This window comes from Oncorhynchus keta, chromosome 8, assembly GCF_023373465.1.
Source record: "Oncorhynchus keta strain PuntledgeMale-10-30-2019 chromosome 8, Oket_V2, whole genome shotgun sequence".
Lineage (NCBI taxonomy): Eukaryota > Metazoa > Chordata > Actinopteri > Salmoniformes > Salmonidae > Oncorhynchus > Oncorhynchus keta.
Window position 1 is genome coordinate 14,594,899 of NC_068428.1, and position 19,443 is coordinate 14,614,341.

Consider the following 19,443-nt stretch of genomic DNA (forward strand, 5'->3'; position numbering starts at 1 on the left):
TTGCATGGTTTCTTGCACAGGATTTACGAGCACAGATTATGTTTTATCTTGAACTGTAACGATAACGACGTTGATGCGTCAACCTAAACACAAAATTGAAAAATAGGGTGATGGCGCGATTTAGGTTAAAGGATCGGTATTAAAACGTTTCTGGACGCTCTTTGTGCTATTTCGCAAGTCACCCCATTTCACTGTCGACAAGCAAACTGGGTTTTATTTTTAGTAACGTGGTATTCGTGTTATTTTATTCTAATCATCGCCTATCTCAGTCTCCAAACATCCACAGCGCATCCATAATCATTTGCTGATGGTTTTATGTCGATGACAAGGTTATGCGACAAATAATGGCTTACTCTATTACATATGTTGTTATTCAACCAGCTCAAACTTTCGATATTGGCATGATGTGTTTTACAGTCTAGCAGAGGCACCCACCGCAAGCACTCGCTCAGAGCCATGCTCATGCGCATTGACGGCTGCCTGGGCAATTTGTCAGTACTCGTGGGAGAATTTGGGTAAGAAACAGACAAATTAAAACAAATGTACTTTAGCATAAAACAATTGACGGAGGAAATTATGTATTATAGTAATGAGTGATCTGGTATATAATACTTTCGCTAGAGGTTCATTGCGACGGAATTTGACCAAAACTTAGCAATAAGTACAAAACGACTGGACGTGTCATCAATAATATCAGCCAGGAAGAGGTTCAATGCGTAGAGCGTGAATATATTGCGTTCTAAAATTGTAACAAAAGTTGCGTCGAATATTACTGCAATGATAGAAAATATGTTGTGCTAGATTTCTTGTCTCCCAGAGACGTATATAATAATGGTATATTGTACTCTTTCAAGAATAATGTTTGCTTCAGTGTAATTCCCTGTTATGGCTGGGGAGAGGAAGACATTGCGCTTGACAAGCGAACCGGACTAAAATATTTATACCATAATTTCCTTCCAAAAAGCTTTCAAGCCAGTTAAAATAATATTTTTGTTGTAGAGCAACGAGTCTGCAGGCCTGCCGGTGAGAATTATATAGGACTATATTCCAGCTCCGCCATTTTGGGAAACTGGCTTTAAAACACATTAAATAGTATCAGAGCAAAGAAAAGTGTTAATATATGATACAATGCATGATTAGCGTGTTGCTAAGGGACATCACAAAATATCTGTAACACACCTAGTTGGAATACAAAGGAAATGCGAACTGGTTGCGCCCAACCGAATCATTTAATCCCACTCGTAATTAAAACTATTTGACTCAGAAAGCTCGAAATAAATATTAATAACGCTCATAACCGACAATGGACATCTGATGATAAAATCTAACACACAGGTTGAATAACATGTGCACAGTAAACACGCGGAATTTTCCTTTGTAATAATATTTGTTGATAATTCAAAAGTGTTCTCTGCATATGATGCAATTTTGACGCTTAGTAGAGAGAGGATCGATCTTTCAAATAGTTTGGGATGGAAATGCATTTTGCATGCATAAAATGTAAGTTACTTTCATATTGCAATTTCGTAAATGCCTGGCAACGATTTGCTGTTAATGTAGGCTACTGTCTTAATGCCTATACTTATTATTTTAGGCGCATACATAACACACAAATTATATACCCTACCGAAACGTCAGGAATTATATTTGAAAGACAGCAATATTGATAGATCATAGGCCTAATTGCATGAACGATCAATAATTCATCAATAAATCATCATCTACATTTTTTTGTTCAGTGATTTCATTGTTTGATAGGGTCTGAAAGTTTCAAACGCAGTCGTCTAAACTTGGTCAGCACTGACCTCTAGTGGTTGATGTATGTCACCGAGTTACAATGTTGTAGGCCTTCCGCTGTTACAGTTCAACAATAATTGAAACATTGTTGCAAAGCGGCTTTGTGAAACATTATTGAGACACTGTTGCAAAGCCGCTCTGTGTGAAACGTTCATTTGTTTCTCTTCTTTTCATTTGACTTGCACTTTGCGCAGGACTACGGTTGCAATAACTTCACTAAGCTGATTTTTTAAAAGTCAGTTTATGTAGATTCAGTAGGCCTGTGCCATATTCATTCTGCACAGTGTTATCTATTGTCTGGTGTGGCTTCATCTTGTCTTTTTCAGATATCCCCATTTTTAACATGGATGAGTCTAAAAATGCTACAAATGCAGCTACAAATGCAGCAACCCCTGATTTTGATGTGTATGGTGCCATGGACTGGAAAGATGGTGTTGGAACCCTAACTGGGAGTGAGCTGAAGGTACACATCACCACAACAGCTGAAAAGGTTCAATGTTGCCATTTATATATATATATATATATATATATATATATATATATATGATCTATTTGTGTAATGACAAAACCAATGATATATATATAATTGTATAAATCATAAATTGTATAATTAGGACCAAGGACTTCTTCCTGACTAGGTCACATGGCGCTAATCACAGTATTCATCTGAATATACAGTATGTCCTCACTCCTCACATATAGAGTGTTTTCAGAAAGGATTCACACCCCTTGACTTTTTCCATATTTTGTTGTGTTACAGCCTGAATTTAAAATGGGATTAAATTGAGATGCTGTGTCACTAGCCTAGACACATTAACCCATAATGTCAAAGTGGAATTATGTTTTTAGAAAAGTTTATACATTTATTAAAAAATAAAAGCTGAAATGTCTTGAGTCAATAAGTATTCAAGAGAGGATTTCCAATGCCTTGCAAAGAAGGGCAACTATTGGTAGATGAGTACATATATATATTTTTTAAACATACATTGAATATCCCTTTCAGCATTTCAGTTATTAATTACACTTTGGGTGGTGTATCAATACACCCAGTCACTACATTTACATTACATTTAAGTCATTTAGCAGACGCTCTTATCCAGAGCGACTTACAAATTGGTGCATTCACCTTATGACATCCAGTGGAACAGCCACTTTACAATAGTGCATCTAAATCTTTTAGGGGGGGGGGGTGAGAAGGATTACTTAACCTATCCTAGGTATTCCTTAAAGAGGTGGGGTTTCAGGTGTCTCCGGAAGGGAGTTTGTTCCACCATTGGGGGCAGAGCAGCGAACAGTTTTGACTGGGCTGAGCGGGAACTGTACTTCCTCAGTGGTAGGGAGGCGAGCAGGCCAGAGGTGGATGAACGCAGTGCCCTTGTTTGGGTGTAGGGCCTGATCAGAGCCTGGAGGTACTGAGGTGCCGTTCCCCTCACAGCTCCGTAGGCAAGCACCATGGTCTTGTAGCGGATGCGAGCTTCAACTGGAAGCCAGTGGAGAGAGCGGAGGAGCGGGGTGACGTGAGAGAACTTGGGAAGGTTGAACACCAGACGGGCTGCGGCGTTCTGGATGAGTTGTAGGGGTTTAATGGCACAGGCAGGGAGCCCAGCCAACAGCGAGTTGCAGTAATCCAGACGGGAGATGACAAGTGCCTGGATTAGGACCTGCGCCGCTTCCTGTGTGAGGCAGGGTCGTACTCTGCGGATGTTGTAGAGCATGAACCTACAGGAACGGGCCACCGCCTTGATGTTAGTTGAGAACGACAGGGTGTTGTCCAGGATCACGCCAAGGTTCTTAGCGCTCTGGGAGGAGGACACAATGGAGTTGTCAACCGTGATGGCGAGATCATGGAACGGGCAGTCCTTCCCCGGGAGGAAGAGCAGCTCCGTCTTGCCGAGGTTCAGCTTGAGGTGGTGATCCGTCATCCACACTGATATGTCTGCCAGACATGCAGAGATGCGATTCGCCACCTGGTCATCAGAAGGGGGAAAGGAGAAGATTAATTGTGTGTCGTCTGCATAGCAATGATAGGAGAGACCATGTGAGGTTATGACAGAGCCAAGTGACTTGGTGTATAGCGAGAATAGGAGAGGGCCTAGAACAGAGCCCTGGGGGACACCAGTGGTGAGAGCGCGTGCTGAGGAGACAGATTCTCGCCACGCCACCTGGTAGGAGCGACCTGTCAGGTAGGACGCAATCCAAGCGTGGGCCGCGCCGGAGATGCCCAACTCGGAGAGGGTGGAGAGGAGGATCTGATGGTTCACAGTATCGAAGGCAGCCGATAGGTCTAGAAGGATGAGAGCAGAGGAGAGAGAGTTAGCTTTAGCAGTGCGGAGCGCCTCCGTGATGCAGAGAAGAGCAGTCTCAGTTGAATGACTAGTCTTGAAACCTGACTGATTTGGATCAAGAAGGTCATTCTGAGAGAGATAGAGGTAGAGCTGGCCAAGGACGGCACGTTCAAGAGTTTTGGAGAGAAAAGAAAGAAGGGATACTGGTCTGTAGTTGTTGACATCGGAGGGATCGAGTGTAGGTTTTTTCAGAAGGGGTGCAACTCTCGCTCTCTTGAGGACGGAAGGGACGTAGCCAGCGGTCAGGGATGAGTTGATGAGCGAGGTGAGGTAAGGGAGAAGGTCTCCGGAAATGGTCTGGAGAAGAGAGGAGGGGATAGGGTCAAGCGGGCAGGTTGTTGGGCGGCCGGCCGTCACAAGACGCGAGATTTCATCTGGAGAGAGAGGGGAGAAAGAGGTCAGAGCACAGGGTAGGGCAGTGTGAGCAGAACCAGCGGTGTCGTTTGACTTAGCAAACGAGGATCGGATGTCGTCGACCTTCTTTCAAAATGGTTGACGAAGTCATCTGCAGAGGGGGAGGAGGGGGAGGAGGATTCAGGAGGGAGGAGAAGGTGGCAAAGAGCTTCCTAGGGTTAGAGGCAGATGCTTGGAATTTAGAGTGGTAGAAAGTGGCTTTAGCAGCAGAGACAGAGGAGGAAAATGTAGAGAGGAGGGAGTGAAAGGATGCCAGGTCCGCAGGGAGGCGAGTTTTCCTCCATTTCCGCTCGGCTGCCCGGAGCCCTGTTCTGTGAGCTCGCAATGAGTCGTCGAGCCACGGAGCGGGAGGGGAGGACCGAGCCGGCCTGGAGGATAGGGGACATAGAGAGTCAAAGGATGCAGAAAGGGAGGAGAGGAGGGTTGAGGAGGCAGAATCAGGAGATAGGTTGGAGAAGGTTTGAGCAGAGGGAAGAGATGATAGGATGGAAGAGGAGAGAGTAGCGGGGGAGAGAGAGCGAAGGTTGGGACGGCGCGATACCATCCGAGTAGGGGCAGTGTGGGAAGTGTTGGATGAGAGCGAGAGGGAAAAGGATACAAGGTAGTGGTTGGAGACTTGGAGGGGAGTTGCAATGGGGTTAGTGGAAGAACAGCATCTAGTAAAGATGAGGTTGAGCGTATTGCCTGCCTTGTGAGTAGGGGGGGAAGGTGAGAGGGTGAGGTCAAAAGAGGAGAGGAGTGGAAAGAAGGAGGCAGAGAGGAATGAGTCAAAGGTAGACGTGGGGAGGTTAAAGTCGCCCAGAACTGTGAGAGGTGAGCCGTCCTCAGGAGAGGAGCTTATCAAGGCATCAAGCTCATTGATGAACTCTCCGAGGGAACCTGGAGGGCGATAAATGATAAGGATGTTAAGCTTGAAAGGGCTGGTAACTGTGACAGCATGGAATTCAAAGGAGGCGATAGACAGATGGGTAAGGGGAGAAAGAGAGAATGACCACTTGGGAGAGATGAGGATCCCGGTGCCACCACCCCGCTGACCAGAAGCTCTCGGGGTGTGCGAGAACACGTGGGCGGACGAGGAGAGAGCAGTAGGAGTAGCAGTGTTATTTGTGGTGATCCATGTTTCCGTCAGTGCCAGGAAGTCGATGGACTGGAACTGATGAACTCTGCCTTGTTGGCCGCAGATCGGCAGTTCCAGAGGCTACCGGAGACCTGGAACTCCACGTGGGTCGTGCGCGCTGGGACCACCAGATTAGGGTGGCCGCGGCCACGCGGTGTGGAGCGTTTGTATGGTCTGTGCAGAGAGGAGAGAACAGGGATAGACAGACACATAGTTGACAGGCTACAGAAGAGGCTACGCTAATGCAAGGAGATTGGAATGACAAGTGGACTACACGTCTCGAATGTTCAGAAAGTTAAGCTTACGTAGCAAGAATCTTATTGACTAAAATGATTAAAAATGATACAGTACTGCTGAAGTAGGCTAGCTGGCAGTGGCTGCGTTGTTGACACTACACTAATCAAGTCGTTCCGTTGAGTGTAATAGTTTCTACAGTGCTACTATTCGGGGGCTAGCTGGCTAGCTAGCAGTGTTGATTACGTTACATTGCGTTAAAAGAACGACAATAGCTGGCTAGCTAACCTAGAAAATCGCTCTAGACTACACAATTATCTTTGATACAAGGACGGCTATGTAGCTAGCTATGTAGCTAGCTACGATCAAGCAAATCAAACCGTTGTGCTGTAATGAAATGAAATGAAAATGTGATACTACCTGTGGAGCGAAGCGGAATGCGACCGGGTTGTTGTTGGTGTCCTTCCTAACTCAGGAACAAAATACAAATATTCCAAAACATACTTTCTGTTTGCAGTAAGGCACTGAAGTAAAACTGTATGAAATGTGGAAAGAAATTAAGTTTATGTCCTGAATACAAAGCGTTATGTTTGGGGCAAATCCAACAGAACACATCACTGTGTACCACTCATCACATGTTCAAGCATGTTGGTGGCTGCATCGTGTTATGGGTATGCTTGCCATAGGCAAGGATTAGGGAGTTTTTAAGATAAAAAATAAACTGAATAGAGCTAAGCAGAAGCGCAATCCTAGAGGAAAACCTGGTTCAGTCTGCTTCCAACAGACATTGGGAGACAAATTCACATTTCAGCAGGACTGTAACCTAAAACACAAGGCCAAATATACTCTTGAGTTGCTTATCAGACAACATTGAATGTTCCTAAGTGGCCTACTTAAAGTTTTTACTTAAATCGGCTTAAAAAATCTGTGGCAAGACTTGAAAATGGCCTTCTAGCAATGATCAACAAACAACTTGACAGAGCTTGAAGAATTTAAAGAAGAAAAATGTACAAATATTGTATGATCCAGGTGTGCAAAGCTCTTCGAGACTTATCCGGAAAGACTCCCAGCTGTAATCACTGCCAAAGGTGATTCTAACATGTATTGACTCAGGGGTGTGAGTACCTATGTAAATGAGATATTTCTGTATTTCATTTTCAATAAATTTGCTAACATTTCTAAAAACACATTTTCACTTTGTCATTCTGGGCTATTGTGTGTAGATGGGTGAGAGAAAAACATTGATTTAATCCATTTTGAAAGTTTGTGTTATGTTTATTAGTTTAAGGTGAATGAGTTTGGAGTCTTGGAGGTCCTAACAGAGGAGGGAGAAGATGAGAGTGTGAAGAAAGCTCATGCCACCATTACATGGGCAGTGCCGACTGCTCAGGAGGGTAAGATGGCATGGTTCAATGTCCACAACTTTTAGATGCTCCCGGAGGGGATATATTTGTGAGACGGTAGCATACACATGTACAATGTTTGTATCCCCATTGGGGTCTGAGATGCACCTGATCGGGTGGGATGTGCATATGTCTTCCCTTTCGTCTTTCAAATGAGCATATTTAACGGAAGGTTTTCACCAGCTTATCACATACCATGCATACAGTCTTTAAGAAGCTGCTGTAGAGTTGGCTTTGTTTTTACATTTCACAGCAAATCATTATATTGTCTATAACGGCTATTTACAAAACTAGATCATCATCCATCCTGTAACTTTGCTGTCTGAAATAGTATTTCATGTTCATACCTTTGATATACAAGACGTGTGCATTTTCAATAATTGTCATAATTGTGTCTAACCCTAGGCACGAGAGTCAGTCGAATTGAGCTCAGCAAAACTAAGCACAAAATGGTGAATCGTGATCATTATAAGCAGTCAGCTATCAGCTATCTATTTGAGCATTTCTGATTATCTCCAAATAAGGCCTTCCATTTGAGTCTCAGTTTAGCTGGTGGCTATCTTGCTGTTGTTTATTAATGAAACAGGGAATGCACGGGAACCTTTTATGTTATCACATTGCCCTGTTGTTATTGACCCTGAGCTTCGAAATGATTCATTAGCCACACAGGATATGGGTGAGGATGACTTTGTGACTCTCTCTTTTCTTCGCCCTCTCTCCTTCCTTCCACAACCCTCTCAGACAGTGCTGCGGTAGCCGTGAAAGAGATAGAGGAGATGCAGGAGGGGCAGTGGGCCCAGAGAGGCCTGGTGTGCGTGCGCTGCCAAAGGAAGGGCTCCCCCGTGGACTTCATGTCTGATGGCCTCCACTGCAGTGAGCGCTGTCTGCAGCAGGACCAGCAGGAGTGAGTGGGCTGGGGAGTGGCCTGTGGAGCGGCCTGGGGAGCGGCCTGGGGAGCGGCCTTGGGAGCGGCCTGGGGAGTGGGGAGGACTAGTGTTTCATTAGTATCCAGGGCATCTAGTCTAGTCTGGTCTTAACTGCAGTTTCTGCATATGCTACTTTCCGGTAGTTGAGCTGGTGTTTATTGTGCTTATGAAGTTCTGTTTGTAATAACCTCCGCTTATGTACAGTCCACTGACATAATGGCCAGTACAGACTTTCACCCAGTCAATGAGAGACAAACATTGTGATATTATGCCAAATTATCATGGTTAAGTAAATGTTTAACGTCATTTTTTATTTTATTTTATTATTCATGTCTCGATGTGCTGATATAAGCAACCGTATATATTTAGTTTCCTACATTCATAACCACAACAACCATAAACATATTTCATATGCTTAACAAAATCGATAGGTCTACCTCCTAAACATTTCTTTGGCAAGCCATCCTATGCAAGGTGGAAGACAGACAGACAGACAGACAGACAGACAGACAGACAGACAGACAGACAGACAGACAGACAGACAGACAGACAGACAGACAGACAGACAGACAGACAGACAGACAGACAGACAGACAGAGCTGCCGTGGGCCCCAAATATCCATTGTTTTAAATGGGAGAAACTGCGAACAGAACGTTGCACCTTAAAGTGGTATTCCTTCTGTGGATTTACTACTGCCATGGCAACAGAGAAGAGACAGACTGTACTATACATACTGTAATGAACAGTTAATCACATTTCATTTGGAAAAATTGGAGTTGGATTGTAATTTTTGTTAGATTTTGACCATATTTCTATAATATAATATAGCTGCTGATGATGATAGGATTCTTCATAGGCAGCCCTTGAGTAAGTCAATGTAGGAGTAATGCGTTATGTACATGAAATACAAGGTGTGGTCCCCCTTAAAATGTTAGACTTGAAAATCAATGTAGTTCTACAATCTAATAATATCCTAGTAACACAATCAGTTTGGTTTTCTGCCCAGCCCCACAGTGCATTTCTTTGTTTATTATTTTAGTCATTGCGCCTAGATTTCAGAAATTGCCATGAATGAAGACTATTTTGGCATTAATGTTTTATGCTGGTCAAGCTTGAGCTATTTTGCAGTTCAGCTATTACTGAAACTATAGTTTATTAGAAGGGTAATCCTTTTTTGCACAAACCTTTACTCTATATTTTCTTTCCACTGCAGTGAGCTGAAGCTAAAGAAGGAGGTTTCGAAGAGTAATGGGGAGGTGGTGGGGGTCAGCCGTAAGAGGTCTTTGCAGCAGTACAAGATGGACACCCCAGAGGTCCCGCCTGAGGACGATGATGAACTCTATGTCAGTATTACTTTATTACGCCAAGGATTTAAAACTTTTTTTAAATTTTTTTTTTTTTTACAAATGTTGTCCTGAATTGTGTACCTACTGAATTACACCTAACTGTAGACAGCTTACTGATATTTCATCACATTTTGTAGATATATGCTTATTTGATTTTTATGGTATAGAACCTCAAGTCTGTAAATCTTTTGGCATCACTCCAAATGGCACAGGATTTCGAGGGGTGACGTGTTAGCCTTGCATGCCTTTCCTGCTGAGGTGTCATAACTCGTACTAAATGAATGCTTCACAGAACGTGCTGCGACCCGACTGGTGTAGATAACTCTTGGCTAATCTCTGATTTATCATTATTGTTTCAAAATGGAAACATTTCAATGTACAGTAAACACAAATTCAGAATGATTTCAATACTACATCGTAAACACTGTCCACATTGCCTGTGCCAAAATATCACATTGCTCTAGTCTATACTGTATGTGTGAGTACAGTGTGTTCGGAAAGTATTCAGACCCCTTGACTTTTTCCACATTTTGTTAGGATACAGGCTTGTTCTAAAATTGATCAAATCGTTTATTTCCCTCATCAGTCTACACACAATACCTCAGAATGACAAAGCAAAAACAGGTTTTTAGAAATGTTTGCAAGTGTATAAAAATTATAAAACTGAAATATCACATTTATATACAGTACCAGTCAAATTATGTAGTGACCAAAAAAGTGTTAAACAAATCAAAATATATGTTGTATGTTAGATTCTTCAAAGTAGCCACCCTTTGCCTTTATGATAGCTTTGCACACTCTTGGCATTCTCTCAACCAGCTTCACCTGGAATGCTTTTCCAAAGGTCTTGAAGGAGTTCCCACATATGCTGAGAACTTGTTGGCTGCTTTTCCTTCACTCTGCAGTCCAACCTATCCCAAACCATCTCAATTGGGTTGAGGTCGGGTGATTGTAGAGGCCAGGTCATCTGATGCAGCACTACATCATTCTCCTTCTTGGTCAAATAGCCTGTATAAAGCCTGGAGGTGTGTTGGGTCATTGTCCTGTTGAAAAACAAATGATAGTCCCACTAAGCGCAAACCAGGTTGTATGGCGTATCGCTGCAGAATGCTGTGGTAGCCATGCTGGTTACGTGTGCCTTGAATTCTAAATAAATCACAGGCAGTTTTCCCAGCAAAGCACCCACACACCATCACACCTCCTTTTCCATGCTTCACAGTGGGAACTACACATACAGAGATCATCTGTTCACCTACTCTGCGTCTCACAAAGACACAGCAGTTTGGACTCATCAGACCAAAGGACAGATTTCCACTGGTCTAATGTCCATTGCTCATGTTTCTTGGCCCAAGCAAGTGTCTTCTTATTGGTGTCCTTAAGTAGTGGTTTCTTTGCAGAAATTCGGCCATGAAGGCCTGATTCACGCAGTCTCCTCTGAACAGTTGATGTTGAGATGTGTCTGTTACTTGAACTTTGAAGCATTTATTTGGGTTTCAATTTCTGAGTCTGGTAACTCTAATGAACTTATCCTCTGCAGCAGAGGTAACTCTTGGTCTTCCTTTCCTGTGGCGGTCCTCATAAGAGCCAGTTTCATCATAGCGCTTGATGGTTGATTCCATATGTGTTATTTCCTAGTTTTGATGTCTTCACTATTATTCTACAATGTAGAAAATCGTAAAAAAGAAAGAAAAACCCTGGAATGAGTAGGTGTGTCCAAACTTTTGACTGGTACTGTTCTTAGAATTCTTAGTCCTAAAATGTTCCTGCATATTCTAGTGTTCTAGTGTGTAAAGCCTCCTGTGTGCATCAAACAGGAGGAGAAAGACAGCCGGAAGACGACCCGTGGCGCGCCGCGAGGCAGGAGGAAACGGAGGGGGGACGCAGGCCTACTGAGACACAGTGAGTAGAAACATGCAGTGGGAGGGACACTTGTGAGGGGCCACTCAGGGCCCGGATACTCATTTTCACAATCACCATATTGATATAATCACTGCCATTTGCACACACACACACACACACACACACACACACACACACACACACACACACACACACACACACACACACACACACACACACACACACACACACACACACACACACACACACACACACACACACACACACACACACACACACACACACACACACACACACACACACACACACTAACTGTATGTGTTTCAATTTAATGTTGTGTATTGCTTTTTACACAATCTAACGAATCATTGTCTCACTATGGAAGCTGTTCCATATGGAGGGAAAAAGAAGTCTTGGTGTTGGGCCTCATATCTGGAGCAGGACAAAGCCATTGCTGCCCCCACTAAACTGTTCAAAGAGGTGAGCTGTCATACCATACCCCTCAGGCCTGTATAGAATGGGTTATAGAATCTTAAATACTTCAATCTAAACCCTTATCCTTCTCTGTTTCCTTCTAGTCATTCTATTCCTTCGTCTATTCCTCCTTTACAGCTTGTCATTCAGGGTTAAGATGATATTTCACATCAAGTCCTACATTTTTTCCTACATGTTGAGAATAAATTAATTTCAACTCATTAATCACATGTATTAGTCTTTGCCTACAAAAACAGTGTTAAAGGTGCACTATGCAGAAATCGCTCCACCATTTCCTGGTTGCTAATATTCTAATAGTTTGCATAATTTCAGTTTGTGACAAAACAAGCAAGTATAGTGTAGAGAATCCTTTTACCATCTAAACTGCTGTGCAATATATTTTCCATAACCATAAATATTGTACTTTCCTCGGTTTGAAGCTGGTTTTCCAAACCCAAAAGTAAAAGATGCAGAAACTAAACCTTAGAACGTGAAGCATAGAAATTGTGCACATAGAACATATCTACCGTTTCTTACACTTGCTTTCAATAAGAATGGCAGATCTATAACTCTCATTTCTATGAGAATTTGTCCGGTTCGCCCAAAAAGTCCCATATTGCTGCTTTAAGTTCATTATTTTTCAAAAGCCCGGAAATATGTATTTTAAACTAATGATGTCCCATTTTCCTTTCAGCACCAGGCCTTCCCCCAGAGTAAGAATGGATTCCGGGTGGGAATGAAGCTAGAGGGAGTGGATCCAGAGCACCCCTCCATGTACTGTGTGCTCACTGTAGCTGAGGTAACCTCTCACCTCGACTCATCATCGCTGCCCTCTCAGGGGAGTCGAAACTCATGTCATGGAAATCTTCAGCTTTGGGAAGATCTGAAGCAAAGTCTGCATTGTCGTTGTTCTTGTTCCAGTGCATAGCTGTGATAGTTGTGAGGACTTATGGGTTGCTATGCAATGGCATTAGCAAAATACAGTATTTATAAGACCATAAATGCGTTTTTGTACTTTGAATTATGTCCACTTCTCTATGTTGGCATCATGTGCGCGTCTAGTCAGTAGGTTATTACTTAATTCATTTAGTTTGAGTAGCAAACACAGGATAACCGTGTAATGTGTGAAGATGCTTAATGCTTCTTCCATGTTTAGGTTTCAGGACACAGAATACGGCTTCACTTTGACAAGTACTCCGACTACTATGACTTCTGGGTGAATTCCAACTCTGCAGACATTCACCCTGTGGGATGGTGTGAGAAAACAGGACACACGCTTCACCCCCCCAAAGGTAAGAGACATGCTACCTTTGACAGATATCCACCTGGAAAAGCTAATAACGTATACAGTATTGGTCATTTTGGATGGGACATTTTCAAACTGTTACTGTAGCACTCCCTCAGTATTTCCTTACCACTGTATTGCTGGCCCGCTTTCTTTCCTATGTGAGGGGATGGGGATGGTTATAATTCATTTGTTTTGCTTCGTGCAAGCAGGTTACCTATGGCAACAGGAAAACAATACTCATGCATTTTTAGTAGCTATTTTCTGCATGATTACTAGCATACCTGAAATTGATCCAGGGATATTTGATAAAGCGTAAAATGATCCAAATTACACCCCCCCCCACCCCTCTCTGTCTCTATGGATGGACAGGTTTAAAGGATGAGGAGTTCAGCTGGTTGTCGTATATCAAGCTGAGCAAAGCCCAGGCAGCTCCCAAGGCCCTGTTTGAGAATCAAAACACGGTAAGAGCAGCCTACAGATCTAATTTAGACCGGGGACACACTCCGATGCATAAACTCGGATGAAATTGTATATGACATACATCATTGTCAGTTTTTGTCCGTCAAAAGTTCAACTCAATTCAACTATTCTCGGACGAGTCTGGACAAGTTGCATCTATCAAAAGACACACCGTTTGTGCGTTCTCCCCCCCGGACAATCCTCTGTTGGCGTTGTCATTCTATCAGCAACTGTTGACTTCCATTGGCTCCTTCCGCAATTCTCTGACACAAACTCCGAGTGTGTCCAAGGCCTTATGGATCGCTTTCATATTGCTTTGATACTAGTGTTTTACCGCTTGGTGAAAACTGTTCAGTTTAGTTAGACTTCACGCCCAGTTTTACACCTCCTTCATTGAAGTACAATACTTGACATCAACCCGTTCAACATAGATATTGAGTAGTTTCATGAGCAGTTGAAAGGCTATAATATAACAAGATTCATGGCTGAGCCAAATGTGAGCTTTTTGTCTCTGAGTAACTGTCCTGTGTTTATTTTCCAGACTGTCACTCCTTTAGGATTCCGAATTGGGATGAAGCTGGAGGCCATTGACAAGAAGAACCCCTCCTTCATCTGTGTTGCCACAGTAACAGACATGGTGGACAGTCGATTCCTGGTGCACTTTGATGACTGGGACGAGAGCTACGACTTCTGGTAATGTCTAACTTTGTGATTTTACATTTCCTTACGATATTTTCAGACTTCAAAATCAAAGCGGTGATTTGTGTTTACCGATGTCATATCTAAGTCACGTAATGTATTTTTTCTTGTTGCAGAATTGGGCACTAGATGGTGCTAGATTTATTCCAACAGAATGTTTGTGTCTGGGAGGAGAAAAGCATTGCCTCTTACCAGAGTGTTTGTTATTAATATTTTACACAAGCAAACAAGCTACATTACTTGTCAAATCAAATCAAATCAAATCAAATTTATTTATATAGCCCTTCGTACATCAGCTGATATCTCAAAGTGCTGTACAGAAACCCAGCCTAAAACCCCAAACAGCAAACAATGCAGGTGTAAAAGCACGGTGGCTAGGAAAAACTCCCTAGAAAGGCCAAAACCTAGGAAGAAACCTAGAGAGGAACCGGGCTATGTGGGGTGGCCAGTCCTCTTCTGGCTGTGCCGGGTAGAGATTATAACAGAACATGACCAAGATGTTCAAATGTTCATAAATGACCAGCATGGTCGAATAATAATAAGGCAGAACAGTTGAAACTGGAGCAGCAGCAGTCAGGTGGAATGGGGACAGCAAGGAGCCATCATGTCAGGTAGTCCTGGGGCACTTGTGTAATACATTTTAAGTACAGTATGAATCGGCTGTACCATGAATTATTATTTTGACACTAGCACGCACATCACTTCCCTCACAATTCTCTAGTCTTCTTTTCCCCCCTCAATTGCCATCCCTCCAACCCTTGTTGATTTTCGCCTTTGTTTGTCTTTTTCCGACTGAAAATTGCGCGTTTCGTGCCTGCTCTAAGCCCTCCCAGCTTGGGATTTGGACCGCCAGGAGGAAGTCCCAGTCTGCACGATACAAGAGCTTGTATTGGCTGAATTATGGATGATCGTCAAATAAATGTCAAGGAGGAGAGGCGTTAGAGAGAGAGAGAGAGAGTAGAGCCTGGAGCGGTTAAGGGACGAGCATATTCACCCAGGGAGATGACGCTCTCTCTCTCATGTGTTGTCGCTACAGCTCACGTCAGCCAGTCACAGGCCCTACAGCATCACACCTCTAGGCCAAAGAGCAGGTTAACCACTCCACTGGGCTCTGCTTCACCCTGGCCTGGCCAGAGAGTAGGACACTGGGAGTCTATGTTGTCCCTCAGACAAGCTGGCTGTAACAACACTGACCACTGAGGTAGAAACAATGGCAATGCTCAAATGTAGATTACTACACAGCTGTGTCACACTGGCACAACACAAAAAGGGATTGGTTTCGATACGGTATGTTGAGTCCATGGTGAAATAGTGAACCGTTACGCAGTTATGCAAGCCCCTTGCAATTTATCCTGCACTGCTGATGCAATGACAGCATCATATGAGTATTACTGCCTACAATCTACATTTAAGTCATTTAGCAGACGCTCTTATCCAGAGCGACTTACAAATTGGTGCATTCACCTTATGACATCCAGGGAACACAACATCTACTCGTCAGTGGTGTGCCGTCCATCATTCAGTGATAGATATATGTTGTCCTACCGATGGTTGACGTGGAGAGAGGGAGCAGTGGGAAGCTGTGAGGGAAGTATCCTTTCTCGCCCTGACACTTCCCGGTACGTCAAAGTGATTGTTGCAGAACATGCCATCACGGTTAGCTGAACGGGTTAATCACTCAGTCATAAGGTGGCTGAAGCCACAGTGGCTCAGAGTCTGTCACAACGTCAGCTGACCTATTCTCCTATCTGTGTGCTTACTCCTAGACATTATCCCTATTCAATCCCCCCAACAGTTTATGGGGAAGTTCATGTCATAACCGTTTATAGGGAAGAGGAGGAATATACATGTGTATATATACAAAGACATGAGAAATCTGCTGAGCAGATGGCATTTTGTTACCACTGTCCTTCTCCTGCTCCTCCTCCGTAGGTGTGATGCAACCAGTCCATACATCCACCCAGTGGGCTGGTGTCAAGACAACGACAGGATTCTCACCAAGCCTCCAGGTGAGATACTAACTCACTATGTATCCTGCAGATCCTGCCAGGATACCACACATGTGTAATGATGACTGAGCATACAGTTCTGGAAGTAAAGATCAACACATGGAACGTTTCCAAGCAGATCACCGCCCATGTAGCTCAGTTGGTCGGGCGTGGCACTTGCCACGCCAGAGATGTGGGTTCAATTCCCATGGGGGACCATTACGAATAAAAGTATGAAAATGTATGCACTCCCTTACTGTAAGAGTGTCTACTAAATTACTGAATTTTTTGTTTTGTTTTAATCTGATCTGTAAATGATGTTATTCCACTGTGGAGAAGACCGATGGTTTAGAATGACAGAAAGCACAAGGGACTCTACCCGCCCACACATGTACTACATGATACAGCATGTGTAGTCGTGCTCAATCTGGCTCAGTCTTTTTCATTACTCTTTCCTGTAGGTTACCCAAATGTCAAGAATTTCTCCTGGGGAAAGTATCTGGAGGAGACCCACTCGTCACCGGCTCCTGCCAGGGCTTTTAAAGGGGTACGGCTGTTTATCTCTCTATCTCTTTATCCTCGGCACGCAGGACGATGTGGCAGCCCCACGTCTACATTCCAACACAGTTTACTGGAGTAGCCTAGCTGGCCGTCTGCCGCAGAGTGTGACATATGATATGCTGCCTAAAGATGCACGCGAATGTGGGTCTGGCGTTCGTCTGCCGATCGTCAGCGCGCTGTGTTTTAAGGACCACCCGCTGTAGAGGTCGGACTACCGGAATTAGTCACGCGATTCTACATGTGAAATCAGAGCGCCCTCGGTTCGCAAATTATGTTCAGAAGTGCTAAGTACCCTTGGCCTGCAAGTGCTATTTGTGCCTCTGAGCCTTAACACCCCCCACACACTCTCCCTCTACAGAAACCCCCCCACAGTTTCCAGCCACTCATGAAGTTGGAGACGGTGGACAAGAGGAACCCCATGCTTGTCAGAGTGGCCACCGTGGTGGACACTGATGACCACAGGGTCCAGGTGAGAACATCTCTTCAACTCTCTTATCTGTCTCTGTCTGACCACTGTGTCTACCAGTATCCATCTTCACTCCAGACTGGAGTCATTCAACATGATACTGTGACTCAGCTGTAGCAACACTTCTGTCTATGTCAATAACTAGGAGGTCTCCCTTCCTCCCACCACTTGTTTTTAGGCTCAGATGTAGGGATGAGTGTGTGCGTGTGTGCGTGTGTGCGTGTGTGTGTGTGTGTGTGTGTGTGTGTGTGTGTGTGTGTGTGTGTGTGTGTGTGTTTAGTTGAGCTGTACATGACAGGAGGATTAGCCAATACGTCACTCATCTGCACTGTGAAGTGTGTAGCTATTAGACCCTAGATCTGAACTAGTATAATCCTTGAGTATAATCTCTTGAGTTCTGGTTCACTACAGATTTCTCTGAAACATTTCAAAGAACAAAAAAAGGATGAAACTCCAGCTCTACGTGGAAAATTGGGAGATGAACTCTGTATGAAGGTGTCCTGTGGGAGAAATGTGCTGATTTACTGGGAATACATATACAAATTATTCAAGACCTCACCATTTTCCCTCTATTCCAGTTTTCAGTACATCAGTACATCTCCTTGACTCTCTCCTTGAGACCATTTTCAGGAGAGCTCTGCTCTCCATGCTCTTTGAACTCTGAAGTGAACAGTAGGTCAGTGTTGGGAGTCGATGGACAGCTGGCTGCCTGAGGTGTACGTCAGTGCCTCTCCCTCTGTCCTACTTATGCCTATACTGTTCAGTCATCTCAGTCTAAAGTTTAGACTCCATTAAGGGCTTGTACTTTGTCTTTGAACTTTGTCGCGACACCTGCTTTCTTTCCGACCATGGATGGCGCGCCGTCTGTAGCCAGGCTGACAGCGCGGGACCAGTCCACTCCAACTCTGTCCAATGCAGCAACGACAGAGCCGAAAATGTCCTCGGCTGTTGTGGTGTCCATCATTGGCACCAACTCAAGAAACTCTTCAGTAACAGTCAATGTCTCATCAACTCCTCGAATAAATATGGCCAGTTGGGCCACGTCTGTGATGTCAGTGCTCTCGTCAATTGCCACGGAAAATGCAATAAATGACTTGACTCTCTGTTTCAATTGACTGTCTAAATCTGCCGATAGTTCGAAATCCTCTCTGCTATAGTATTCCTCGTCAGGCTAATATTGGCAAAAGCTTGTCGCTTCTCGGGACATACAAGTTCAGCCGCCTTCATCATGCATCGTTTAACAAAGTCACCGTCGGAATACGGCTTCGATGCTAATGCTATTTCGCTAGCAATTAGGTAGCTGGCTTTTACCGCTGCTTCACTGACTTCTCGGCTCTGGATGAAAGTTGACTGCTGTTTCCTCAGACCCGCCAGCAATTCGTTAATCTTATCTCTTCTCAGTTGTCCTTGCAAGCCGTCATATTTTTCGCTGTGATGAGTCTCGTAGTGGCGTCGAATATTATATTCCTTCAATACCGAAACTTGTTGCAAACACACCAAGCACAAAGGTTTTCCGTGCATCTCTGTAAATAAATAGGACGTGGTCCATTTTTCTTTGAAAATTCTACACTCCTTATCTACTTTTCTCCGTTTGGATAACGACATTTTGGCTAATGAGGGTGTAGCGGAGAGGTAGTAACAAGCAGCAGATGGCGCATTGATACCGTCTGCTGTTTTCAGTCTGTCTCAGTGATGCGGCTTGTCTTCTACTCTGATGGAAAGAGTGCGCCCCTTAGCGGATAATCCATGAATTGCAGCGAATTAAAAATATTAATTCCATGTCTTTTATGCATTTTTTCCACTTTCAAATTATCCTGCGGGCCTGATCGAACCTCCTTGGGGGCCGGTTCTGGCCCGCGGGCCGTATGTTTGACACCCCTGGTCTAAACCCTTCTGTGCATGGAGCAAGAATATCCCTAGATAGCATAGCTCCAGTCTATACAGTCCCTCCGGGTTTCTAAACTCATACTCCTTCAGCTTAGTTTTGGTTTCTCTACTGTCACTTGTCACTTTATATACAAGGCTTTCGATTTTGATCTTGACCTCCTACCTCAGAACCCTGTCT

The 19,443-nt window shown here is 43.9% G+C and overlaps 1 protein-coding gene across 2 annotated transcripts in view; it reads left to right on the forward strand.

The window, feature by feature from the left end:
• Positions 1 to 371: 371 nt before the first annotated feature.
• l3mbtl3 (L3MBTL histone methyl-lysine binding protein 3) overlaps positions 372 to 19,443 on the forward strand; it is a 39,508-nt gene continuing 20,436 nt past the window's right edge. For both annotated transcript variants that reach the window (XM_052523529.1, XM_052523530.1), the window contains exons 1-14: positions 372 to 515; positions 2,124 to 2,260; positions 7,190 to 7,301; positions 8,052 to 8,214; positions 9,451 to 9,580; positions 11,398 to 11,482; positions 11,829 to 11,923; positions 12,612 to 12,716; positions 13,074 to 13,209; positions 13,575 to 13,666; positions 14,206 to 14,357; positions 16,296 to 16,372; positions 16,813 to 16,898; positions 17,271 to 17,381. In XM_052523529.1, the coding sequence (XP_052379489.1) occupies positions 2,141 to 2,260; positions 7,190 to 7,301; positions 8,052 to 8,214; positions 9,451 to 9,580; positions 11,398 to 11,482; positions 11,829 to 11,923; positions 12,612 to 12,716; positions 13,074 to 13,209; positions 13,575 to 13,666; positions 14,206 to 14,357; positions 16,296 to 16,372; positions 16,813 to 16,898; positions 17,271 to 17,381 (1,464 nt within the window). In that variant the 5' untranslated portion in view covers positions 372 to 515; positions 2,124 to 2,140. The remainder of the gene's footprint in view (positions 516 to 2,123; positions 2,261 to 7,189; positions 7,302 to 8,051; positions 8,215 to 9,450; positions 9,581 to 11,397; positions 11,483 to 11,828; positions 11,924 to 12,611; positions 12,717 to 13,073; positions 13,210 to 13,574; positions 13,667 to 14,205; positions 14,358 to 16,295; positions 16,373 to 16,812; positions 16,899 to 17,270; positions 17,382 to 19,443) is intronic.